Source organism: Chelon labrosus, assembly GCF_963514085.1.
Source record: "Chelon labrosus genome assembly, chromosome: 3".
Taxonomy (NCBI): Eukaryota; Metazoa; Chordata; class Actinopteri; order Mugiliformes; family Mugilidae; genus Chelon; species Chelon labrosus.
Genome location: NC_140339.1, coordinates 8,461,144 through 8,486,399, shown reverse-complemented (window position 1 = coordinate 8,486,399; position 25,256 = coordinate 8,461,144). Strand labels below are relative to the sequence as shown.

General features: G+C 44.1%; 1 protein-coding gene across 2 annotated transcripts in view; it reads left to right on the top strand.

The window, feature by feature from the left end:
- dmxl2 (Dmx-like 2) overlaps nucleotides 1-25,256 on the top strand; it is a 37,847-nt gene that overhangs the window by 9,435 nt on the left and 3,156 nt on the right. For both annotated transcript variants that reach the window (XM_084540829.1, XM_084540828.1), the window contains exons 6-50: nucleotides 410-476; nucleotides 569-741; nucleotides 1,032-1,212; nucleotides 1,316-1,496; nucleotides 1,640-1,858; nucleotides 1,949-2,220; nucleotides 3,179-3,439; nucleotides 3,545-3,774; nucleotides 4,374-4,576; nucleotides 5,177-5,298; nucleotides 5,708-5,797; nucleotides 5,908-6,016; nucleotides 6,114-6,233; nucleotides 6,354-6,581; nucleotides 6,738-7,024; nucleotides 7,443-7,615; nucleotides 7,690-8,341; nucleotides 8,484-8,813; nucleotides 8,908-9,027; nucleotides 9,174-9,309; nucleotides 10,699-10,809; nucleotides 10,959-11,128; nucleotides 11,627-11,724; nucleotides 11,844-12,009; nucleotides 12,464-12,728; nucleotides 12,868-13,070; nucleotides 13,248-13,643; nucleotides 13,742-13,924; nucleotides 14,016-14,312; nucleotides 14,407-14,598; nucleotides 14,719-14,795; nucleotides 14,946-15,076; nucleotides 15,531-15,776; nucleotides 17,760-17,950; nucleotides 18,043-18,176; nucleotides 18,286-18,371; nucleotides 18,509-18,710; nucleotides 19,663-19,780; nucleotides 20,732-20,797; nucleotides 21,581-21,667; nucleotides 22,486-22,607; nucleotides 22,734-22,872; nucleotides 24,689-24,749; nucleotides 24,866-24,993; nucleotides 25,070-25,147. In XM_084540829.1, coding sequence (XP_084396955.1) covers nucleotides 410-476; nucleotides 569-741; nucleotides 1,032-1,212; nucleotides 1,316-1,496; nucleotides 1,640-1,858; nucleotides 1,949-2,220; nucleotides 3,179-3,439; nucleotides 3,545-3,774; nucleotides 4,374-4,576; nucleotides 5,177-5,298; nucleotides 5,708-5,797; nucleotides 5,908-6,016; nucleotides 6,114-6,233; nucleotides 6,354-6,581; nucleotides 6,738-7,024; nucleotides 7,443-7,615; nucleotides 7,690-8,341; nucleotides 8,484-8,813; nucleotides 8,908-9,027; nucleotides 9,174-9,309; nucleotides 10,699-10,809; nucleotides 10,959-11,128; nucleotides 11,627-11,724; nucleotides 11,844-12,009; nucleotides 12,464-12,728; nucleotides 12,868-13,070; nucleotides 13,248-13,643; nucleotides 13,742-13,924; nucleotides 14,016-14,312; nucleotides 14,407-14,598; nucleotides 14,719-14,795; nucleotides 14,946-15,076; nucleotides 15,531-15,776; nucleotides 17,760-17,950; nucleotides 18,043-18,176; nucleotides 18,286-18,371; nucleotides 18,509-18,710; nucleotides 19,663-19,780; nucleotides 20,732-20,797; nucleotides 21,581-21,667; nucleotides 22,486-22,607; nucleotides 22,734-22,872; nucleotides 24,689-24,749; nucleotides 24,866-24,993; nucleotides 25,070-25,147 — 8,101 coding nt within the window. The remainder of the gene's footprint in view (nucleotides 1-409; nucleotides 477-568; nucleotides 742-1,031; nucleotides 1,213-1,315; nucleotides 1,497-1,639; nucleotides 1,859-1,948; nucleotides 2,221-3,178; nucleotides 3,440-3,544; nucleotides 3,775-4,373; nucleotides 4,577-5,176; nucleotides 5,299-5,707; nucleotides 5,798-5,907; nucleotides 6,017-6,113; nucleotides 6,234-6,353; nucleotides 6,582-6,737; nucleotides 7,025-7,442; nucleotides 7,616-7,689; nucleotides 8,342-8,483; nucleotides 8,814-8,907; nucleotides 9,028-9,173; nucleotides 9,310-10,698; nucleotides 10,810-10,958; nucleotides 11,129-11,626; nucleotides 11,725-11,843; nucleotides 12,010-12,463; nucleotides 12,729-12,867; nucleotides 13,071-13,247; nucleotides 13,644-13,741; nucleotides 13,925-14,015; nucleotides 14,313-14,406; nucleotides 14,599-14,718; nucleotides 14,796-14,945; nucleotides 15,077-15,530; nucleotides 15,777-17,759; nucleotides 17,951-18,042; nucleotides 18,177-18,285; nucleotides 18,372-18,508; nucleotides 18,711-19,662; nucleotides 19,781-20,731; nucleotides 20,798-21,580; nucleotides 21,668-22,485; nucleotides 22,608-22,733; nucleotides 22,873-24,688; nucleotides 24,750-24,865; nucleotides 24,994-25,069; nucleotides 25,148-25,256) is intronic.

Here is a 25,256-nt window from a genome sequence, read left to right as displayed (position 1 = left end):
TGTAAATGTCAAGCCAGTAAAAGCATTCTTTAGCCAGGTGAACAATACTATACTAAGATTGTGGAGTTGTAATTTTTGCGAATAAAAACCTAGTTATTACTTAAAACCAGTTATTTATTATTCAGATGCATCTGACCTCGCATGAAAGGTTGTGTATGCACTGTTGCAGCCTACCCTGTGCTTTAAGCTTTGTAAATAGACTTAGATAAATAGACTCAGGTACCACATAGAAAGCCACTAGAATAGGTTAGTGCCCTAACATTACCCTGAATAGCTCATGCACATTGCTAACACACATGTACACTGACAGCTGACAGGAAACCCACGTGTCTTGTCTTCCGTGTGAAGCGTTTTCCATGAGGAAGTGAATGTAGCTGATATTGTTGTTTATCTTTTGTGTTTTTCCAAGGACCGCTGCATCTGTTCACGTTGCCAAGTGGTCTCCTGATGGGGAGTACTTTGCAACAGTTGGGAAGGTATTGGATTCAAGTTAACGCATCCCAAATCACCAGATGTTGAGCTGTTTTGTATATATATAGTATATGTTAACACACATGTCTCTACACAGGATGACTGTTTACTCAAGGTGTGGTATCCCACCACGGGCTGGCGTTCTGCAGTCGTGGTCCACGACCCGTCTGATAAAAAGTCTGGTACTGTTCACTTCTCCTTCGTTTACCTGGCCCATCCTCGCTCGGTCACTGGCGTGTCCTGGAGGAAGACCAGCAAGTACATGCCCAAGTAAGAAAACTACACTCATCAATCCTGTCTCTTATGTATTTCTGTAGCGTGGTAAAATTTAAAGATTTGAAGTTGCAAAATAGATGTTTGATGCACTGTCAGTAAATGGCTGGGTGTTTGTGTAGAGTAAAGCACACTCATAGTGGTCAAGCTGTTTAACCTTTTATCACAGTCATGCATGTGTTAGCGTAGGTTCTGATCCGTCTGAATTGCATGTTATGCTGTAGACGTATTGCAACAAACAAAAAAGAATTACTGAGTGACAGTTGCTTTCCCTGGATGTTTTATAGGGGTTCGGTGTGCAATGTGCTGCTGACATCCTGTGAGGACGGTGTGTGTAGGTTATGGTCAGAGACTCTGTTACCTGAAGACAGTCTGCTCGGGGGGCAGATCTCTGAGAACACGCACTCCTTCAGCTCCAGTCTGCCAGGCCTGGCAGGCAATAAGGACAAGATTCAGCATGCTTTGGAGGTACGCTTAGTCAGATGCGACCATTCTGAACGTTAAGTATGCAAGATGAAGGAAAAAAGTAAAACTGTCCTCTTGGTTTTCGTCTTGTGCTTGGCTCAATTAGTCAATCCACCACTTAAAACATCTACGTCGGGGCCGGCGACGGTCCTCTGCACTGGTGGCGCACAGTGAGCTTCTGCCCTCTCAACTTGGCACACAGGACGCACACACTCACCGCCACATCGCTCATCACGCCAATGCCCTGTGTCACTTCCATATCTCAGCCAGTATTAACCCCAACACAGGTGAAACAATGAATCACACGGTTCAACACATTTAGAGCAGCCACAAACTTGACCTGCTCTTGAGTGATGTGTTATTTACCCTTTTTCTCATCATTTTTATCCATATATGTGTCTTTCCCCTTGTCGCCGTCTCCCTCCCTCAGACATCCCGCCAGTGCTAGCTGACTCTGCAGTTTTCAACCCAGATGATGGCACTGGTGGTGGAGGCTTCATGGTTCACTGGCTCAACAATAAGGACCTCAGCTTCACTTCCTCCATGGACCTTTTTATGCTGCAGCTGCGTAAGTTCTCTGAACAGCAGCTTGACCAGCCGACTGATGACCCCCTGGACCCTGAAGGATCTCCTATGAAATTTGACTTTGGTATGATCCACATCAACAAACATGTCCATAAACAAAGTTGATTACGAGCAGCACCATTTTGTAACGGCATATTGTTTTCTGGCTGTCTAGACTTGGACGAAATGTCTGACAAAGCATCCTCTGAGCACGGAGAAGAGGGGGAGTCGGGGGAGCAGGGAAGCACCAAGGCATCCTCCCCCGGGTCCAGCTCCAGTATGCCTCTGCCCTCCATGCTGCTAGAGAGGAAGATGGAGACTTTGATCACAGAGTGGAACAAGAGCCCAGACATGCTGTTCACCATCCATCCTTCTGATGGATCTTTCCTGGTTTGGCACGTTAAGTACTTGGATGAATTCAACCAGGGCATCTTCAGACAGGTTCAGGTGAGCAGAAAGGAAAAAGCAAGGAAGATTAGTCTTAATTTCTAACTCTTCTGCTTTCCATTTATTACTGTGCTCACTCCCTCACGCATAGACACAGACAAAGTGGCAGCTGTGTATCTGTGGTTAAACTTTGTCTAATGTAAGGTGACTCAGCCCTCCCTCGGCCTTATGTCATAATTTTAGGAGTGTTGTAGCAGTACTCAGTTCCTCATCAAGTAAGTTTTTTTTTTTATCTGCCACATTTAACTAGAAGTAAGAAGCAACTACGTAAATGCTATGTATATTTTGTGCATGTTTCCTGAAGATAATATTCAGGAGTGATTGCTATTGTCAGAATTTTGCAAATCTACATAATTTTGCAGAAGAGAAGAAGCCACTAGAATTGTGAAATGTCCTCAAAAAAGTCCCGTTGTCTTTGCTGTAGATATACCATGGGTGACTGAGAATCTCTACGCTTTGCCGAACATTCACATGTACACACTTTTGGCAGTTTCACTTTTAAGCTGCTAAGCCAACTGCCATAAATATGCTGTAAGCGCTGTAACATAAGAAGGCTGCGGAGGACAAAGCACCATAGTGTACAGAGCTGTGGACAGCTCTACAAATAACTTCATTTGGCATTTCACGTATTACTTTTTATGATTACTTTGCATGAACTGCAATGATACAGCCATGTGTGTGAACACTCTATGTCTTTATGAGGATAATAAGAAAACACACAAACACTTTTTTTAAGTGAGTTTTATTATGCTATGCACACATATATGCTGTGCACAAAGCTGGTCTATATACCTACATGAATGAAATCCCATAAGCTACAGTATGTACAGTATGTGCTGTAACTGTCTTGTTGATGTTGTTGCTATGGATGAACTTGACGTCATACGGTATAAATTAATTAAGTCTCAATAGGTCCGAACAGTTTTTTTAAAAAAAATTTCTCCAACTCTTCCACCAGGTGTCCTTCTCCTCCCGTATTCCTGTTGCTTTCCCTACCGGTGATGCCAACTCGCTGAGTAAAAACATCTTGATGTACGCCTGCACTTTGACTGAGGGTGAGAGCAACGGGACAGGCGAGCAGGGGAGGATGGTCTCCCACTCCGCTTCTGCCTCGGCTGGCCTGGGCTCAACCGCTTTATCCCCCTCTCCCAACCCTCGCCCTGGCATTAGTCCTGCTGTCATGATGGTCTCAAAGCATGTTGATGGATCCCTTAACCAGGTACACGGTTGACATTCACCGTTTCTTTTTTTTTTTTTTTTACTTCTGTCAGGGAACAATGCTTGCATTAATGTACTTCCTCTAAACCCCCCCCTCTCTCTGCAGTGGGCAGTGACATTTGCCGAGCGCTCTGCCTTCTCCAACGTACTGACGGTATCTCACAAGTTCCGATACTGCGGCCACCGCTTCCATCTGAATGACCAGTCCTGTCACACGGTGCTGCCGCTGCTGCTGACCTCCTCTCACCACAATGCCCTGCTCACACCTCCTTCAGCGCCTGGCAGTCTGGAAGGAGAGCAGCCTCCTACCCTTCCCCTTCCAAAGGGACTTCCCAGGTATAGAACAGAGAGCGGCGAAGGGAGGGGACAAATTGCATAAGAGGCTGTTGCACTATCAAGCTCGCTGGGAGATTGATAGGCTGTTAATTGTAAATGAGATCTAGCACTCAGCAAAGCTCAACTATATACTATGCAATGCGAGCAACAACCACTCAAAGGCCAGTCACACTCATTTGCACAGAGTTGTTTACTACTCTGTTGCTTCCAGCACCAGTACAGCACTGCTGTGCTAATCAATTTTGCCAGTCTGGGTGCCTAAAAAAAATCTATTCTGTACTCACTGAAGCAATCTGTACAATAATAATTGAACTACCTGCTTGTTTATAGTACGGTAGCTATGTCAGAGCAAAACTTTCTTGTTATAGCTGAATATGTGCTGTAAATTGCAATTACAGTTTCACAAGAGGCTCCCTAGTCCGTTGTAACGTCATGTATAAATGCAGACATAACATCAAGAAAGAATAATCAAGGAGCATGACTGTTAAATGTTTGATGCTGCTCATTGTAACATGCTCTCACAAGCTTTCACAAGTGATGAACTTCATGTATTTTGCATGTAGCCTGAGTTCTGATAACGTGTTGTGATAATTTAACAGGAAGCAGCTTCGCAACGCAGCTACACGGACCTTCCACGATCCCAACGCCATTTATAGTGAGCTGATCTTGTGGAGAGTGGACCACATTGGACCTCTGTCCTGCACCGGAGGAGTCTCCGAACTGGCTCGTATCAACTCTCTGCACACCTCTGCCTTCAGCAATGTCGCTTGGCTACCTACGCTAGTGCCCAGCTCTGTACTCGGTAAACACACCATACGTTCTTTAAGTGCATGTCAGTTCAAATGGATGAGTGTCTGTGTAGAAACATCCTTTGCTACGAGTAAGCAGTTCATGTCAAAGGGGAAGTTTTATTCTTGCTGAACCGTCAGTCCTTTTACTTTTACTCATGTTTAGTTCCCATTTTTCAAAACAAAACTATGACAAAAAAAGTACATTTTTACACACCCCGTAATTGCTTGTCAAGACAAACATATTTTTAATTGTGCATGAAAAACAACACTATACGTTTTCCTATTAAGAGCCGTCTTGGATCTAGTTATTCTAGATCATTGGTCTCTGCTACAAGAGTCAATCAAAGTAGTTGGATTGGTTTTATTAAGATAAGATAAGATAAGATAAGATAGGACTTTATTTATCCCCGTGGGGAAATTAGGGTGCTACAGCGACAGGGAACAAAAACTATACCACTCCTATAGTACATGCTTCATTTATGATTATCCTTCAGCTTTGCATGTGAAGTATTTGATATGTTGTGTGTAAATCTATAGTGCAGAGCAAATGACATTCACACATTATTTGAAGCTGTTAATCATCCTACAACCTTTTGTGTTATGTCCCCCAGGAACTTACTGTAACAGCGCCAGCGCATGCTTTGTGGCCTCCGATGGTAAAAACCTGCGTCTCTATCAAGCGGTGGTGGACGCCAGAAAATTACTGGACGAGCTTTCAGACCCTGAAACATCTGTGAGTGGAAACACACAGATAAAAATGTGTCTTCATATCCCTTTCATTAAAGATCCATCATAAAGTCTGTCGGGGGGGAATATCACAAATCTGATACGACCACATTATTTACTCTTTATTACACTTCTGTTATAGAACTGCCTTTAAAACTGTGTGCGGTTTTTAATAATTTCCTTTTAATGCTGCCTTCATTTAATAATGTCACTAGAACACAAAACATCAGTACGCAGTCCATGTCAGGCACACAGATCTTCAATTTATTAAATTGATATGACTGCATTCTTCAGTCATATTTATCTGTCCTTGCTTCATAAGAACCTCCATCTCACATTAACCACACTGATGTTTTTCAATAAATGCAATAAATGGACTGTTTACCTTTTTTTTTTTTTTTTTCATCTCTGTTTAGAAACTGGTGGGTGAAGTGTTCAACATTGTCAGCCAGCAGTCTACTGCCAGACCTGGTTGTATCATAGAGCTGGACGTCATTACAAACCAGGTTGGTAGCTGCTTTCTGTTTTTCCCTCTCAAATTCTGAGCCTGAAATCCTGAAACCTCAAGATCAATGGACATAGTGAATAATTTGATGCTGTGTCCGTGTGCATCCAGTGTGGCGCCAACACGCAGTTGCTGCATGTCTTCCAAGAGGACTTCATACTAGGTTACAAGCCTCAGAAAGAACCAGAAGCATACACCCCAGCCTTTCCATCTGGTGAAGGTATAGCACACTGCTAAATTTGTTTAGGTCTGTTTTCTCCTTTTTTTCAAACCTCATGACCTTGCATGAAGATATTAATGACTTTTATTCTATCCAGATTACCAACCTCCTCCATTTTCTGAAAAGTTCTTCCTGGTGGTGATAGAAAAGGATCTCAACAGGAACTCTGTCCTGCAAATGTGGCACCTGCACCTCAAGTCTGTTCAAGCCTGTGTTGGTAAGTCTTTAAAAATGTCTTATCTTAAGCATGTGGAAGCCTTTCCTTTTTTAATCTACATCAAAATGACCTCTACCGAGGAGTAGTCCAGCTGTAATGTTTCCTTGTCTCTTTGTCCAGATGAGCCAAGCCCAGATTATAGCTATCAGAGCCAGCTAATGGTTCCCAATCAACTTGTGAATGCCGAGTCATCTCCGGAGACCTCTCCCATCAGACCTCTGCCACGGTCAGCTTCTACAGCCAACTTGCAGTCGGCGAGCAAACTTATCCTGAGCTCGAAGCTGGTGTACAGCAGGCGACTTGACCTGCCACACGGGGTGGAAGTTACCAGGGCTACCCCTTCTGCAGGTTGGGATACACAGTACATACGACACAGACCAATTAGACCAGATGAAATCCCAAAAATGTCTATATATATTTTAGGGTGTGCTGATAATTAGTTTTCTTTGAGTCAGGTCAGAAAAAAATATGCTTTCCAATAACTTGCTTGAATATTTCTTCCAGGTCACCTGAGTTCCTCCTCCATCTACCCCGTGTGCCTGGCTCCATACCTGATTGTTACCACCTGCTCTGACTCGCGTGTGCGGTTCTGGCGCTGCGCTGTGGAGGGCGATGATGGGTGTAATGGGGATGACAAGGACAACCGGGTGTACCGCTGGGAGCCCTGGGCCCTGATGAACGAGGAGGACGACAACAACAGTTCTGTGTGTGTGTCGGGACGGCCTGTAGCTGTGTCCTGCTCCTACACCGGCAGGCTGGCTGTGGCTTTTAAACAGCCGCGACAAGGACAGGTAGGGGATTTGGTTTTACTTCAGATGTGGAAATGAATCTACCTGTGGGAATTATCTTGAAGTCAAAAACTGCAATAAAAATAGAAATTCTTTGTGAATACATATCGCCGGGTCGACTGGAAATATCTACATATAAATACATAGCCCTGTCGCAGAGAATGGTGTTAGAGGAACTAGATTAGATATTCATTGCAGTTCATTAAGAAACAGTGCCAACGCCCAATATACACTGGGTGATAAAACATGGTTGGATGTCTTGCACTGAAAGTGAGTTGAGGTTTATGAACTGCAGTCTATGTCGGAACAGATATCATATTCTTGTGAACCCACATCAGTGTCTATGTCTTGTATTTACAGTATGCCACGTGTCTGCAGCATCTCGGTAATACATTTAAGAAAGTTCTCCTCTTTTCCTCAGCTGCACAGTTCTGGAGAGGACTTCTCTATGCATGTCTCCATCTATGAGTGCGAGTCTACTGGTGGCTCAGAGTGGGTTTTAGAGCAAACGGTCCACCTGGATGACTTTACCAAACCCACAGCAACTCTGGATCCAAGAGTCAGTGTGGACTCAAACCTCTTTGTCTACAGCAGGTATTAGTGTACTCCTTATGCATCATGTGTTTATTTAATTGCACGGATGTCTCATAGTGATTTCTCCATTACAGGTCTGATTTGTACATGAGCAGAGACCATAGCTCCCCCAACATTAAGCACTATGTACACCTGGACTGGCTGTCAAAGGAGGACGGATCTCACATCCTCACCGTGGGGGTTGGCTCCAATATTCTCATGTACGGCCGCATCTCTGGCATGGTCAATGAACAGACTAGCAGCAAGGAGGGAGTGGCTGTCATCACCCTTCCTCTAGGGGGCAGTATCAAACAGGGCATCCGCTCACGCTGGATCTTGCTTCGGTCCGTGTACCTCCTGTCATCCGTGGATGGCACACCGTCCCTGCCGGTCTCTCTGTCTTGGGTAAGGGACGGCATCCTGGTGGTGGGCATGGACTGTGAAATGCACGTGTATGCCCAGTGGCACCAGGACAAGAAGCCGGGCGACGGAGATGAGGGCAACCTATCATCTGCAGACATTGCCGGAGGTCAAATCACTGGTTCCTCCTCGGTGTTTGAAGGGAGAGCCAGGTCTAAGAGTGTGTTTGAGGGGAGTGCTGCGGTGGATGAGGCCCTTTGTGCCCCAGTGGGACTTCAGGAAGGTGGGCTGTTTGAGGCAGCTCACTCCCTGTCCCCAACTCTACCCCAGTACCATCCTACCCAGCTGCTAGAACTCATGGACTTGGGCAAGGTTCGCCGTGCCAAGGTGAGTCTGTTTATGTCTCATTCAGTGATGACAAGAAAATAATCTAAAAATAACTAAACAATAATGTACACTAGGCTTTTATCGGGGGTTCTGATTTATATTACTGTATGCACTGTATAAATACGAACCTTTTCTTTATCAGGCCATCCTTGCACACCTGGTAAAGTGTATCGCCGGGGAAGTTGCTGTGGTGAGGGATGTAGAGGCAGGTGAGGGCGGATCCAGGCGTCACCTTTCTCGGACAATCAGTGTGACCGGAAGCACAGCTAAAGACACCATTGTGGCTGGCCGTGATGGAGGCAGGGACTACACAGAGATCAACTCCATCCCTCCCTTGCCCCTCTACTCCCTCATGTTGGCCGACCTAGACACCTCGTATAAGGGAGTGGAAGAGTCTGCTAAGGGACCTAAGATGGCTGATGGTGAGGGAGCCCAGAAATCCTCAGAGGACCAGTATGCTGACCTCTTCCAGGTAGGCAGAGTTGAGAGAACTTGAACAGATCTTGTTGTTAAAGGTGTCGTGTCATTTCCTCACACCTTTAACTGCTTTTTGTTTGTGGTAACAGGTGGCAGCAGTTACCACAGATGACTTTGTGAACTTTGCCACCGATAAACCAGAGAAAAAGTCACGCGTCATCAACCTCTCTCAGTATGGACCTACCTACTTTGGACCAGAGCATGCCCAGGTATTGTGTTTATTTTAGAAAGGAATCCTTTTTTAAAATGGGAAATTGTACTTTTGCTCAGTTTATTTCTTCTGCTGTGCTGAATTAGGTAGTTAATAAAGTTGTAATATTTGTTTCCCTATACTCTATTGTTCATGTTTTCCCAGGTGTTGTCCAGTCACCTCATGCACTCCAGCCTTCCTGGACTGACCAGGCTGGAGCAGATGTTCTTGGTGGCCTTGGCAGATACGGTTGCAACCACCAGTGCTGAGGTCACAAGTTCCACTGATCAACAGTACACAGGTGAGAACGTATACATATGTCTGAGAAGGTTCTCAGTCATCTAGGTCATGGTATAAGCAAAACAAAAAAAAACATGTATTTATTTATTTTGCAAATTGGTTTTGTCGCTACACTGATCAGCCACAACATTAAAACCACCTTCCTAATATTGTGTAGGTCTCTTTAGTGCCTCCAAAACGGCTGTGACTCATCAGAGAATGGACATGGGCCTTCTGAGGGTGTCCTGTGGTGTCTGGAAACAGAATGTTGTTAGTGGGGGGTCTTATGGGTTGAGGGGAGGGGCCTCTGTGGATCATCCCACAGCTACTTGATCAGTTTGGGATCTAGTGAATTTGGAGGCCAGGTCAACACCTTGTGCTGTTTTTTGAGTTGTTCCTAAACCGTATTTGTGTGTGTGTGCCTGTGTCAGGCCGCATCCTGCTGGGGATGGCTGCTGCCATCAAGGAGTGTCATTGCTATGGGGTGGGGGTGCCTGGTCTGGTCTGGTCTGGGTGTGTGCTACATGTCTAAGTAACATCCACACAAATGCCAGGTCCAAAAGTTTCCCAGCAGAACATTGAATATTATTATTCACTTCACCAGTTAGTGCTTTTAATGTTGTGGCTGATCGGTGTATGTGTTTATACTTTAAAATATATTGTGGTTTGCTGACATCTTCAGGAGTCTTCAAGTCTTAGTATTAAACATTAAGAGGGTCAAACTAAACTCTTGTGTTTAGAGTTGTTATCTTGATTGATTCGAGATTAATTATTAATCCTCCCCCTGTTCTTGAGGGAAAAGGACAAGACACTGACCAGAGTGATTCCTCTGTGGACAAGTGACAAGAGAATGTTTCCTTTGTGGATGACTGCAGTATTGCCATATGTACTATTTTTTTTATGCAGTATGTATGACAGAGAATGATGCACACATACCTACAAAGTGGCTTTCTCTTGTTATTTGTTGGGCTGACCTGCCTCTTTGCTTACAGTCCATCAACTGCTACCCTTGGTAAGAAATAATATTGCATTAAAGTTGCCCAAAGGTTATAAACATATAAGCCAAGCATATTTTTTCTTGACTGTGTGTTCTTGGATGTAGTTAATCTCCAGCAATCAAATCTTTACTAACATAAACATCAGCGAATATACGACTCCTCTGCACTTTTTCATTATCTTTGTCTTTTTTCTTCAATTTTCCATCGTATTTATTTAGTCTTTTGAGGGGAAGACATTAGCAGGTTGTTCCTGGGCTAAGTAAGCACAGAGAGGGTAAGAGGATTCAAGGACAAGGAGACGTATTCTCTGACAGGATCGTATGAAGTGTTACTGGAGTTTAAAATGGCTAGGCTCTCTCGCTGCCATTTTAATGAGAGCGCCAAACCTGACGGCTCCCTGGTGTTTTTTGTAGGTGGCGAGGCTCTCGATGAGTGCGGACTGAGGTATCTGCTCGCCATGCGTCTTCACACCTGCCTGCTCACCTCTCTGCCCCCACTTTACCGCATGCAGCTGCTCCACCAGGGTAAAACACGCCGTTTATAGTACCGCTGCTGTGACACATACATAAAAAAATTTGCACGACATTAATAGGGTGCCGCTTTAAGTTAATTTAATTTTCTCATTCAATTCGATCCTGCACTCTCTTTCTCACTATATCTGTCTATGTGGTAGGCCTTTCCACATGCCATTTTGCATGGGCCTTCCACTCGGAGGCGGAAGAGGAGCTGCTGAACATGATCCCAGCGATGCAGAGAGGCGACCCGCAGTGGTCTGAGCTCAGAGCTGTTGGAGTGGGTTGGTGGATACGTAACATCAATACTCTGCGCAAAATGGTGGAGAAGGTACCGGGACAGATTTATATATGATACAAGAACCCTAATCAGTTAATTTAACACTTTTGTTTTGTGGCATTTTGTGTTTCGTCAGTTGGTTAACAGTTAATAGCATTAAAACAGTTATGTAAGTTCAACTAGAACAGGAAATAGTTGTTCCTCGATAGGATAATATAGATAACTGTGATATTTTAGAGAAGTTCTGGAAAGTTCTACAATGGAGGAAGTGTAGTCAACAAAATTAGGCATACATAAATTGAAGGATTATCTTAATCCTTTAAAATAATCTTTTAAAATAATCCTTTAATCTTGTGCCATACATTGTACTCTTTACAACATGTCCATTTATGATGACTGTTAAGCAGCTAATATTATTCTATAGGTCACTGTAAACCAAAGCAAGCAGGTCTTTAGCAGCTAATTATATGAGACATTTCTACTAGAAATCTTATAATTTGCCATTGAATCATGAAAACGTTGTTAACTTTAGTGTTTGTGTGTATTCAGTTGGGTAAAGCTGCGTTCCAAAGGCACAATGATCCCTTAGATGCTGCTCTGTTCTACTTGGCCATGAAGAAGAAAGCTGTCCTGTGGGGACTGTTCAGGTAGGGGGTGACTTTCTCACTTTAAATTTCCTGACATCGTACTTTCAGTGAAGTTTCTGTCTCTGAGATACTGAGCTGTGTGTGTGTGTGTGTTTGTGTGTTACCTTTCTTACTCTCAGGTCTCAGCATGATGAGAAGATGACTCAGTTCTTCAAAAACAACTTCACTGAAGACCGCTGGCGAAAGGCAGCTCTTAAAAATGCTTTCTCGCTGCTGGGGAAACAGCGCTTTGAACAGTCCGCCGCCTTCTTCCTGTTGGCTGGTTCCCTCAAAGACGCCATAGAGGTGCGACCAACACACAGACACATGCACACTTTTAACAACACACAAGATACACAGACATAGCTTGTTACTGTTGAGTCTTAACCAAAACTCCATTTCCCTCTCCACTACAGTGACAATGTAGATTGTGAACGGTGCAGATATCTTTTGAGGTCGTTAGTTATTCTGCAGGTTTTAAATGACTAAAGAGAAGCCCAGAATTACACTGATAAGAAGCATAACAATCCCACATAGTTTTCCTTGGCCTGGGCTTTCCACACCACACAGTCAAAATACACAGATAGCTAAAAAATAAATAAATAAAAAAGAAAGAAAGATGGAAGTGTGTGATTCTTATGTTTCAGCTTCTTGTAGTGAAAATTACTACACTGAAATAGAAGCATTTTTTCTGCTTATTTTCTTATATTTCTTTTTTTTAATGACAGTGTTAACCTTTGTGCTGTTTGATGATGTGTAGGTTCTGATGGAGAAAATGGAGGATCTTCAGCTAGCCATGATAGTAGCGAGGCTGTATGAGGCCGACTTTGAGAATTCGTCCACCTGCCAAGGTCTCCTGCATGAGAAGGTCCTGGGCTGCAACAGAGACGGGAGTGGTTACCACTGTTCCAGGCTGCACCCTGACCCTTTCCTCCGCAGCATAGCCTACTGGATCATGAAGGATTACACACGAGCCCTGGACACGCTGTTGGAGCGAATTCCCAAAGAAGATGACGAGAATCCCGGTCAGTTGGTTGCAGACATTTCAGTCGGTGTTACATAGCTAGACCTACTGAAACCTGTTTGCTCTGCTCATTATTTGCATTGTGTGCTATGCTCAAAGTAATTTTCTTTCTCTCCCTTCTCTTGATTCTTGTGTGTTAGATGTGATGGTGAAATCTTGCAACCCGGTGGTATTTAGTTTCTACAACTACCTAAGGACACATCCTTTGATTATTCGTCGCCACTTTGCAAATCCAGAAGGCGCAGCAGCAACTGTGGGCCTCACTGCCGAGAAGAGCAGTGCAGATGAGATCAACCTCATAGAGCGCAAACTGTTCTTCACTACTGCCAATGCACACTTCAAGGTGGGCTCAGTAATGTGGCTGCTCACTCTGATCCAGATTTCTCATACAGTTGGAAATTTTTTATCTACCTCTGCTGTGACAGCTGTTTTGTGCTCTGTTAACTTCAAATGCAAACATGCAAACACGTCACGTAGAAGTGTTTAAACATCTATTTTATCATTTCTAAATTTTCTGTAGGTGGGCTGCCCAGTTTTGGCTCTCGAAGTGCTCTCCAAGATTCCCAAAGTTAGCAAGAAATCAGGCTCCTCGCCTCTCAGCAAAGCTTCCTCCAAGGCCAACTTAAATGCAAACCAGCCTTTGGAAAATGGCACCCAGGGAGGTCTGGACTGGGGCTCCCCAGCAGCACCTGCCCAAGCTCGGGGAGGAAATGATAGTGCTGGTGGGTTGGATTGGAGCCAGCCTTTGGTCAAGGTGGAGGAAGATGATCTGAAGCTGGACTGGGGAGAAGACAAGGGAGATGATGAGGATGATGAGGATGACGAAGATGACGGTCTGACCATGAAGAAACCAGAGCCGGAGACCAACGAAGGCTCAGAAAACAGTAGCCACAAACTGAAGAGAGAGGATTCACAGGTGAAGACAAATCCTTGTCTATTGCAGGAATGTTCCTGTAAAGTTAGAGAGTCTGCGGGCGCAGGTTTTTCCCTTTAACTCACTCTCAGATATTTCAGGTTGACTCTGAAGTGGACGTGATTGCGGAGCAGCTGAAGTTCCGTGCCTGTCTGAAGATCCTGATGACAGAGCTGCGTACACTGGCCACAGGGTTTGAGGTGGACGGCGGGAAGCTTCGCTTTCAGCTCTACAATTGGCTGGAGAAGGAGATAGCAGCTATGCATAAGATTTGCAACTACAAGGTATGCTTTCATAATATTTGATGTAGCTGCAGCAAATTTTGTGTTTCCTGGTTAACCATGGCTATACACTATAAATACTCTTAACACCAAGGTGGAGAGGAAGGAGGACGATTCAGAAGTTGAGCGCTGGGGAGAACGCACAGCATCAGTAGACATATCAGATGATGCACTGGAACATATAGAGGCCGGGGCCTATGAGCGCCACCAGATGGAGCGACGCCGTCTTCAGGCCAAGCAGCAGCACTCTGAGAGGCGCAAGGCGTGGCTGAGGAAGAACCAGGCCCTGCTGAGGGTGTTTCTGTCCTACTGCAGCCTTCATGGAGCCAAGGGAGGCGGCGTCACATCTGTTCGCATGGAGCTTCTGTTCCTTCTGCAGGAGAGCCAGCAGGTACACAAAGACAGTGTATTACGTACGTGTGCTGGATTGATTCAAAACGGTCAGCAGTAAAAACCAAATAACATCGTCCTTTCTTACTCCGCAGGAGACCACAGTAAAGCAGCTCCAGTCTCCTCTTCCTCTGCCTACCACGCTCCCGCTGCTGTCGGCTTGCATCGCCCCCACCAAGACAGTCATAGCCAATCCCGTTCTTCACCTCAGCAACCACATACACGACATCCTTCACACCATCACCCTCATGGAGGCCCCGCCGCATCCTGACATCATGGACGATCGGGTCAGAACTCAAATGAGAATTACGGACATTATACAGACCTAGCATGGAGCCTGCAAACTTTCTCACAGTCATCAGTTTCATAGTGATGTTCAATAATTAAATGTTTTCTTTTGTCCTCAGGTGAACGCTCTGCACACACTAGCAGCGTCTCTGTCTGCTTGTGTCTATCAAGCACTGTGCGACAGCCACAGCTACAGGTAAGTGTGAATCTTTAGCGCAGTGACGCACGTCGCTGCAAGATTTAGTTTTCCTTTTGAAAGTGTCAAGTACACCACTTGTAGTACTTTTGAATACATGTTTTCTATGGTTGTAATTCATGGTTTGCCTTTCTGATGCTGGCCTTGCAGCAGCCAAACAGAGGCCAACCAGTTTACCGGGATGGTGTACCAGGGGCTGTTGCTCAGTGAGAGGAAACGACTCCGTACAGAAAGCATTGAAGAACATATAACCCCCAACTCCGCTCCTGCACAGTGGCCAGGTAACAAAGCCTCCCTGCTTGACAATCTGCTAACAAAATAACACATCCTCTATCTGGGTCTTAAGTGAAATGTTCTGTATCATACTCTCAAATTCAATATAATAAATCATATTCCAGAATACAGGAGATTGGGGAAGAGGCATATGTGAAAACATCAAACACATGATTAAGAGAGAATATGAAGAGCAGAGGGAGAGAGCGCAGAGTGAAGCAGGCAGTCTGTGTTTAGGCAGAGAGGCAGATGGTGTTCTATAATAGGAGCTCAGTGGCCTCTGGGAAGGAAATGGAAAGACATGAGTCTGATCACGCCATCATGCAAATGTTTCATAAATGGGCTTTTTTTAATTGTTCAGAAATTCTTTTTTATTATTTTTTCCGTTCGACTGTGGAGATTATTATTTTTTTTAAACCTATTACACAATTTCCATTTTGCATGTGTGTACTCCCTGTGCAGGTGTGTCGTCCCTGATTTCTCTGTTGACGTCTGCGAGGGAGGAGGACCAGCCGAGGCTCAACGTGCTGCTGTGTGAAGCAGTCGTGGCCGTTTATCTTGCGTTGCTTATCCACGGCCTGGGCACTCACAGCGGCAATGAACTCTTCCGCCTGGCAGCCCATCCCCTCAATAACCGCATGTGGGCCGCTGTCTTTGGAGGAGGGGCCAAGGTCATTATTAAGCCAAAGAGGCCTGAGCTCCCACCAGGTAAAATTATAACATTTTGTAGTTAAGTACTTTAATAATTTCACTGTTGGTTATTTTATATATGCTTTCATTCTGCTCTTCTGGTTGTCTTCTACTCCCCCATCTGTTGGCTTTCTACATCCTGACTTATCTCTAATCACACGCACCTAAGACAATGCTTCCATTCCTCTGGGTCTTTCTATATAATAACATGAATATTCACATGAGTCCTGTCCTGTTGATGCTCCTAAGATGCTGCTGCTGCTGCCACTGGTTTGTAGTGTCTTGTGTGAGTGTGCCCTCTGCCCTGTGTCCCAGTGCCCGCTGATTTTGAGGCAGCCGGGCCAGAGGAGCCTCAAGAGACAGGAACACCTGAGCAGAGCAACCTCACCCCAACCCCCCTTCCCACCCCCACTGAAACCCAGCGCCCCAAACGACCCCCTCCTCCTGTTTCAAGGGGAGAGGGGTTGGGCACTGTGGCACCTGCAACTAAGGCCAGCTGTGAGTAACTGTGCTGGTGGATTGCAGTGCTGGTTTGCAGGATTGCAGTGCATGGTAATTGTACAGGTTTGCATTGTTGCAAATGCTTGACTTGACTTACCCCCTGTCTCTCTTCATGCAGCTACTACTGAATGCCCATTACAAACAACAAAGCCCACTAGTGCTATGGAGACATGGTTATTTGTGTTCAGCGTTATGATAAGCCAACAGCTGCGTGCGTTTGTGAGAGCGTGAATGTGTGTGTGTGTGTGTGTACTGTATTTGCATGTACATGTTGTAACATCATCTGTGCTCATCTTGTTATGTCACTGAAGCAACAGCTGGGCCTAGCAAGGAGTGTTCAGAGACCAAGGCTGAGCAGCCCTCTCAGGCTAAATCTGAATCTGAGACTAAACCAGGTACACACTGAGTGGTTCTTAGAGCTCAAACTGAGTTCTTACCTTGTGTTTGGTCCTCTTTGTAGAACTAAATAGAAATAGAAATAATGTGAAAGAACCAGAGTGTACACGAGTACTTAGTAACATGCAACTACTGCATCTTTGACTAGCTCTTTTGTGTTGTGCTTCAGGTGTTTCAATTTGTAGAAATCAAGCCTGACCTGTCCTGAGTAGCTCTGCTGTATAAGTCTGATTCATACATATTTATTAGGCTAGAGTATTTTGTTCTCACATTGTGTCCGTCAAGGAGGAAGATAGCAGCTGGCATTTAGATATTCCACATTTCCAAAGAGTCTGAGGTAACTCTCCGCACGGCCAAGAGCCTCTGGAAGAGCTCTTTAGAGGAGAGTCAATCTTAAATGTCAGCCGGCTGTTAGGAATCACATGTTAAAACTCTGCCCTTTTGAGGGGCTGCTGCAAACGAACACAGCACAAACACACAGCTATACAGAAATGTTACACGTTGATGTCATATCACGTTCTAATTAACATTCTTTTTAAGTTAAAGTCGCCATACTCATCATGTTTGCCATGATGCCATGATGTGTTTTCTGTGTATGTCGTCTCACGCGCTGCATCACGTACTGACTGATTCAACTGTGTATTAATGGACTGCGTGGTATCTGTGTGTCTAACTGCACTGTCTACTCTGGTTTGTGTCTTGTCTTGTTTTGTCTGGTACGATGCCAGAGATAGTCACGCAGGATAATGGTGCAGGTTTGTGCACAACCCAGTGTTGTCTTGTCCTGTGCCTCCATCCTAAATGTTTGTGTTTGTGTGTGCCGTGTCTCTGTTTTCCGAACGTAGCATTGCTAAGTGTTTGTGTTCGAACTCGAGGATTCGAGGATTATAGCCGCTGCTTACTATTCAGTAGTTGATGTGGAGCATTCTGTGCCCTGAGTTGGGTGTGAATGCACTTCTTTCCCTCCTGTTCTATTTTTAGATTAAAAAGATGTCTCAGTGCATCTTCATCCTTTGTTCAAATCTACAGCACTTTTGAGTTTGCCGCTTTCAGAGTTCACTGTGTTTGAAAGATGCCACCTGTTCGTTCCTCTCCTCCCTGTAGCGACTCCCCCTCAACCCCCAGCAGAGGATGTTGACCGATACAGGCGTAGATTCAACATGAGGATGCTGGTTCCTGGACGCCCCGTAAAGGAGACGCCCGCTACCCCACCTCCTGTTCCCACAGAGCGACCCGCTTACAGGGAGAAATTCATCCCTCCAGAGCTGAGCATGTGGGACTACTTTGTGGCCAAAGTAAGGCAAAGAAGAGTTCAGACTATAAAAAAAGATTATGCATCATATCCAATCTTTTTCATTGTTTTTTTCTCTTCCATTGTTCCTCTCAGCCCTTCCTGCCGTTGTCCGACAGCAGCGCTCTGTATGACTCGGATGAAAGCGGTGCTGAGGACGATGAGGATGATGATGACGCCTTCCTTTCTGACACACAGATGACGGAGCACTCTGACCCCAACTCGTACAGGTAGGGCCCTGCCTTTTTTCCCTTTTTTTCTTTTTTCTTTTAATCACAACCAGTTTTGGAGCCTGTGCGCCAGATTTTAATCTTATTCCTTCTGCCTTTCTTTGCATAGCTGGGTTCTGATCCGCCTGGTCATGGTGACACTGGCTCATAACAACGTCAAGAACTTCATCCCTCTCACTGGCCTCGACTTCACAGGTAAACACTCACCTCATCACTGATTCTAAGCAGCTCATCGAGTCTAATACACAGGAAGATTTAGTCTCGGTTTATGTGAAGGAATGCCATAATTTATACAAACTATTCAAGCGTATGATTTTGTGTTTGTGTCACAGACCTGCCAGTCACGTCCCCCCTTACCAACGCCGTGTTGAAGACTCTGGAGAACTGGGAACAGCTTCTGCTCGAGCGAATGAACAAATTCGACGGCCCGCCTCCCAACTACATCAACACTTACCCTACTGACCTCAGCGCAGGCGGTGGCCCTGCCATACTGCGACACAAGGCCATGCTGGAGCCAGACAACACGCCCTTCAAGTGAGTGTTCAATCATGTAAAGCATAACAAATTATAGACATACTTTCACACACTAGGGGTGGGAGAGAGAAAGATATTTATTTAACATCACCTACACTTTATTTTTAAAGAACACTGAGTAGATAATGTCAATACAAATATCAACATGGTTACTTTAGGAAGGACAAAGTCACGCATATTCCTAAAGAATTAATTCATTTTAGATTAAAAAAATAAAAAAAAGAGAAAGACTTAGAATAAATAGACAGTATCTGTTGTTAAAATCTGTCTATGCTACATTCACGCATGAACAGATGTTTGGGTTTTTCTTGGTGTGACGAACAGTACAACACGCAGCCTTGAGCAGCCAAATACCAAGATATGTTTGAATTCAAAAACGTACTGTAAACTTTCACTTTCAACAATGGCGACTGAAACTTTCACCAAAATCTTGCCGTAGTCGAGTCCTACAAACGTTTGTATCTCCGAACCTCCTCAGTTAACCTTTCCTCAATGTATTCCATCTTTATTGATCCAAAACTTGCAGAGATGGAGAAGCATCCGGAAATACTAAAGCGGAAATATTCTGCTACCAAGGGGACCAATCACAGCTCTTCCGGTCTGCGTCGCCGCGGCACATAGTTACATTTCTGGGGAGGTGCACGTCAGCTACTGCGTTAGGGTCTGTGTAGGGTCTGCACTGTCGCCATAGCTACAGCATCAAGCAGAGACCTAAACCACCTATTAGAGGACATGCTTACTCTAAAAGATGTCCTAGCTGGAACATGGGAACGCCTTGTCAATAGCAGAGGAAGAAATAGAAATACACAGGAAAGGAAACTGTAATAAAATAATCAAGCCTTCGTTTGCGTTTTCACTAGCAATAATGCTCATGACCACACACATCTCAAGTTTCAGTAATCCATGCAGAGTTTCTTTTTTCAACAGCTAATTTCTTTCTTCTTTTTTCCAGGACAAAGAACCACCAGTCCTTTCCAGTCCGACGTCTTTGGCATTTCCTGGTCAAACAGGAAGTACTTCAAGAGACTTTGATCCGTTACATCTTCACGAAGAAGAGGAAGCAGTGCGAGGTCAGCCGACAGCATTCGTTAATAACATTCATTGTCACTGTTCATGATTATGTTAGTTCACATTCATACCAAATGTTTTAGTATTTTTATTTTTTATTTTTTTGTGTCCTATCCTCAACACAATTATTTCATTGGCCTGAACAAAGACAGTATTGTTAATTTTTTAAAAGTGGATCTGTGAAATTATCCTTTTGACTGGCTGATCATACTTACACTAAACTATACTGCCAGGATCAAAAGATTAAGAGACTCTCAAAAGTAGATGAAAGCAGTTATGTTATTATGATTTAAAGTGAAGTAGTGACATTTTTTAAAACAGTTTAGTCTGTACACCATATCTACAGTAGGTCCCTTGTTTCAATGAATAACAGTCCAACATATATATATATATATATATATATATATATATATATATATATTTTAATAACCAGATGTTAGCCATCATACATCACAGAGAAGTTCTCAGTGACCATTTATCTGTGTTGTTGATATTTTTGTTATTGTCATTATCTTAGCTTTGACCTTACACTCATTTAATCAAGTACAGGACAGTTCTGTGATGTCTAGAAATATTCATTATTATTCAATCAGTTCCATGACAGACTGCTTACTATAGCTGCCAGTACGAAATTAGAAAAAGAAAAAAAAAAACTCCCAAGGATTATTGTCCCATGTGCTCGGTTTCTTTGCCAATGGGAGTGTCCAGATTGCTTAAAATTAAACTGTAATAGCCAGATCCACTTTTCATATCTCCATTCATCCTGCTACCTGCCTGTAGCTCCATGCTAATAAGGTGGACAAGTTTAGACTTATTTAATTCAAGATCCTGTCAGCCTTTCTTCATTTTCTTTTCATTCCATGTTTTATTTTTTTCTGTGTTTGTGCATGTGTTTTGTGTTGTGCTGTGTTGGTGTCTTCTGTGTCTATATTGCCTCTGTGTGTGTTGTGTAGTCTGTAGAGAACCATATGGACCGTGTAAGCACACACTGCATAGCAGGAGCTAGCAGTCCCTATAAGGTAGTATCATTTACTGCACCGGGCCAGGCCCTGGCTCTGTCTGTCCGTCTGTCTGGGAGAGTCATTGCGAAGCCAAGCTCGAAGGAACAAGTGCATTGAACATTAAAAATATATCGTGCACGCGTTGCACAGGGTATTGATTTGCATGTTATGGTTGGAGCTTGCACCAAAGTGGGTGAAGTGCTGACTGTCTCCTCTCAAGCTTGGCCTCACAGTGGCTGCTCTGGCAATTTTTCTGGCATAAAAGCTACTCAAGGCTTAGATCTAACGTCTAATCTTTTCCTCTCACTGGGACACGTATCCACTCACGTAACCTCACTTCCGATCCCTGCCAATAACACGTCTCCCTGTGTTTCTCACTCCTTTTTTCCTCTCTAGCTGGACTGATTCTGCTGGACCCAAAAGCAAGAGTTTAAAAGAGTTGGCACATACTGTAGACTTACTAACTTGCATGCTCACTGTCAGGGCTGTGTGAGGCTTGCTAACTGTGCAGGGTGTTGTCACCGCGGTAACACAAATCAGCAGTCAGACACGGTCTTCTATGGTCGCTCCTCTCCTCTTTTAAATGTGGCTGTACATACTACCTTTACCTGAAATGATTTTTGGAGCGACTTAATGGCCCAAATCAAGTGCTTAGATGGCACAGTCTTATTCTTCCCTATTCCTCATAATAGGGAGTTAATTCACTGTGTTTATCATTTTCACGCACTGGCCCTGGAGCCCTCTGCTATAGCTCTACTGTCTCTTCAGCTTGAATGTATTGGGTTTTGTTGACTTTTTCAGGTGGAGGCAGATCTGGGCTACCCAGGAGGAAAGGCTAAAATCATTCACAAGGAGTCTGATATAATCATGGCATTTGCTATCAATAAGGTCAGTTGTGTGTATATGATTAAAAAGAAATACTGGGAAATAGTTTATAGTCCATAATTTCCTATCGTTTCTTGGAAATAAATATGTGATTAGTTAAGTTAAGGGTTAATTGAGACCGCAGTTTGTATCAAATTACAGTTTCCAAAAACCTCCTAAATTATCAGATATGCTGATCAGGCATAACATTATGACCACTGACAGGAGAAGTGAATAACATTGACCATCTTGTGACTCTTCAGTATTCTGCTGGGAAACTTTTGGACCTGACATTTAGATTAGATTTAGATTTAGATAAACTTTATTCATCCACACGGGAATGTTACTTGTACCACCCACCTAGACCAGACGAGGCCCCCCCCCAACCCCATATCAATGACACTCCTTGATGACAGCAGCCATCCCCAGCAGGATGCAGCGTGACACAGGCACACACACAAAAATGGTTTAGGAACAACTCAAAAAAAAACCATGAAGAACAGCACAAGGTGTTGACCTGGCCTCTGAATTCCCTAGACCTAAACTGATCAAGTATCTGTGGGATGATCCACAGAGGCCGCTCCCCTCAACTCATAGGACCCAAAGGCCCCCACTAACAACATTCTGTTACCAAACACCACAGGACACCCTCAGAAGGCCCATGTCCATTCTCTGATGAGTCACAACTGTTTTGGAGGCACAAGGGAGACCTGGTCATAATGTTATGCCTGATTGGTGTACATATCAGTTTATTTCTAGGACATTAGAGGAGACTGTTCCGAAGGACAAGGTTAACATAGTCGTACCTTCTCCCTCTCCTCCCTGCTTCCTTCCTTTCACAGGCTAACTCCAATGAGATAGTGTTGGCCTCCACTCATGATGTCCAGGAGGTGGACGTGTCTACCCTAGTAGCTGTCCAGCCCTACACCTGGATAGGCGATGACTTCGATAAGGAGTCCCGCAGGTCGGATTTACAGCAGATCGGATGATGTTTCTAACATTTAAAAAAAGTCTCTAATCCAAACTCTGCTCTCACTAAGCCCAAAGATCATCTTGAAGTGACGAGCAATCATTACGTTTTGTTTTACAGCTCTGACGACATAGACCATCGTTCCTCTCATACCAACATCGCCCAGGCTAGCTCTGTCCCCTTTGCACCGCCCCAGATGGCGGTCTCTGCATCAATGCCGTGGCTCGGTAGTGGTCAGACCAGCATGGGAGCCAGTGTGGTAAGATTATTCACAACAAGCACACGCACAATCATGCACAAACACAGAAAAAAATATTTGATAGTGAATATGCACTTCTCAGTAATAGCCAGTTGGGGGAAACCAAGTTGTTTCTTAGTCCATAGATGGCACAGAGCATTGGTATGACTCTGCAGTCTTTTTGTTGCATTTTATATTTATTAGTCTCTAATGTACACTTGACACAAATTTCAATTCAGTTTTATTTCTAAAATGCCAGATCTGTAAGTTCAGATGTGTTAAATAAATGTAACCAGTAATTCTCCCTGAACCCTGCAGCGGTGATTAAAAAGACAATTTAGTGCCTGAATTGTTTTCTGCAGTCTTTAATCCCAGCACATTTCCAGGCTGTTTTTAATTGTTATCAGCGTCGAAGCCAAGCAGAGCCTTGTCGACTAAACATCTAGCCTGCTGAGTCTGTAGACGCTGATACAGAGGAGGGGGGGCGGGGGGGTTACGTTTGCATGGCAGAGATGGCTCCATGTAAACACAGATAGCAGCAGCTCTCACAGCCGGCTACCCAAGGTACAGATTTGCGTCACTGCAACACGCAGCCAGGGTTCTCCATGTCCCAGCCGTGTTGATAAATGTTCAGCGCGATACAGTAAGGGAGACAACACAGGTTCTGAAGATTATAAAAGAAAGGGACTTCTCTAGTGTGCAGCGGATTCTGTTACTTTTCACCTTTTATAACAGATTTAATTGCATCCTCACTTTCTGATGCACAGTCTGTCACAACGGCACCGTCGTCTTGTGTCGACAACTCGGAAGTGGAAGTGGGGAGCATTGTCCAGATGTTATTTATGATTGGTCAAGGGGAATGATTGATAAATAATAACAGAAAAGCAAATTAGCATATTTGAATTGTCTGTAATCAATAAAAATAATAAGTAACTCGTAAAAGTTTCAGTTCAGTGTGTAATTCTGCATCATATTCCCACTGTCATATGAGAGCAGTAGGGGTGCACGATAATTATCTGGAAATAATGACGTCATTCCGATAAGTCCGATATCATAACGAATGGCCCCGATAATATATAATATTTTTTTTTCAGTACTGCGGTGTGAGTGGTTGTTTTAATCAATCTCTCCAACTCCCACGAGACCTGAACGGCCTGAAGTGAATGCTGCGTTCAAGTGGCATCGGTATAATCGGAAAAACAACATTCTGGCTGAAAAAAATCATTAAAATATGTCGGAAAACAACTCGTCAACTTGGTCATGATTTTGGTAGTAGCTGCCATTACCCTGGATGTTACACATAAACCACAGAAACATAAAAGTTTGTAAAAACACCTCTCAAACCGTGAACAGGGAACTTCCGTCACCACTTGAATGCAGCACAACGTGCATATGTTTGTAAACAAACAACATGGTGGCGGCGGTGGTGTGGGACTTTTTCAAAGTTTCCGAGGATGACACTTCTCTGGCTGTTTTTAATAAATGTTTAAAGAAAGTGCCACGAGGTGGAAAAATCAGCACCAGCTTTAATACCTCGAACACATCATTTGAAACATAACCATCGATTCGATGGAGTTTTGAAGGCATATGAGGACGCCAGCGCGGTTAAAGAAGGTAGCAAGCTAGCCAGAAAGATATGTCAGGTATGTTATCGGTATCGGTCTTTGGAAGCGGAAAGTTATCGGTTATTGGTTTTTATAGAAAGTTATCGTGCATCCCTAGTGAGCAGTGCTAAGTGAAGTGAAGATAAATGTAGAGCCGATATAAAAAGTATAATTTATGTTTTATACACCATTATTTGCAAGATTAATGCATGTTTTTAATGTATGTTTTTCAGATTATGAAGAGGAATCTAAATAATGTGAAGAGAATGACGTCCCATCCCATATATCAGTATTGTAAGTGCCTGCATTAAGACCTGCACCCACCGGGCCATCAGCAGTATATATTTTCTCCTTTTCTCTCGCTGCCTCCATCTCTCTCCCTGACTTTGCCCTATTTCTGTGAACCTCAGACATGACTGGGGCTCAGGACGGCAGCGTAAGGATGTTTGAGTGGAACCGACCTCAGCAACTCATTTGCTTCCGACAAGCAGGAAATGCTAGAGTCACCCGGCTCTATTTCAACTCCCAGGGCAATAAGGTACACACAGACACTAACAGATGTTATCTGTCTTAGTGTGATGGTCGGTTCTGATTGCTCTGGATTTTTCTTGTAGTGTGGAGTCGCCGACGGAGAGGGCTTCCTCAGTCTCTGGCAGGTCAACCAGACATCCTCTAACCCCAAACCTTACCTGGTGAGACGACTTCCTCCTCGTTCACCTCCCAGCATAAACAAGACATGAGTAAAATAGAAACCGTTAAAATTAATATGTGCTGTTTGTGTTATTCCTCTTTCTGCTGCTA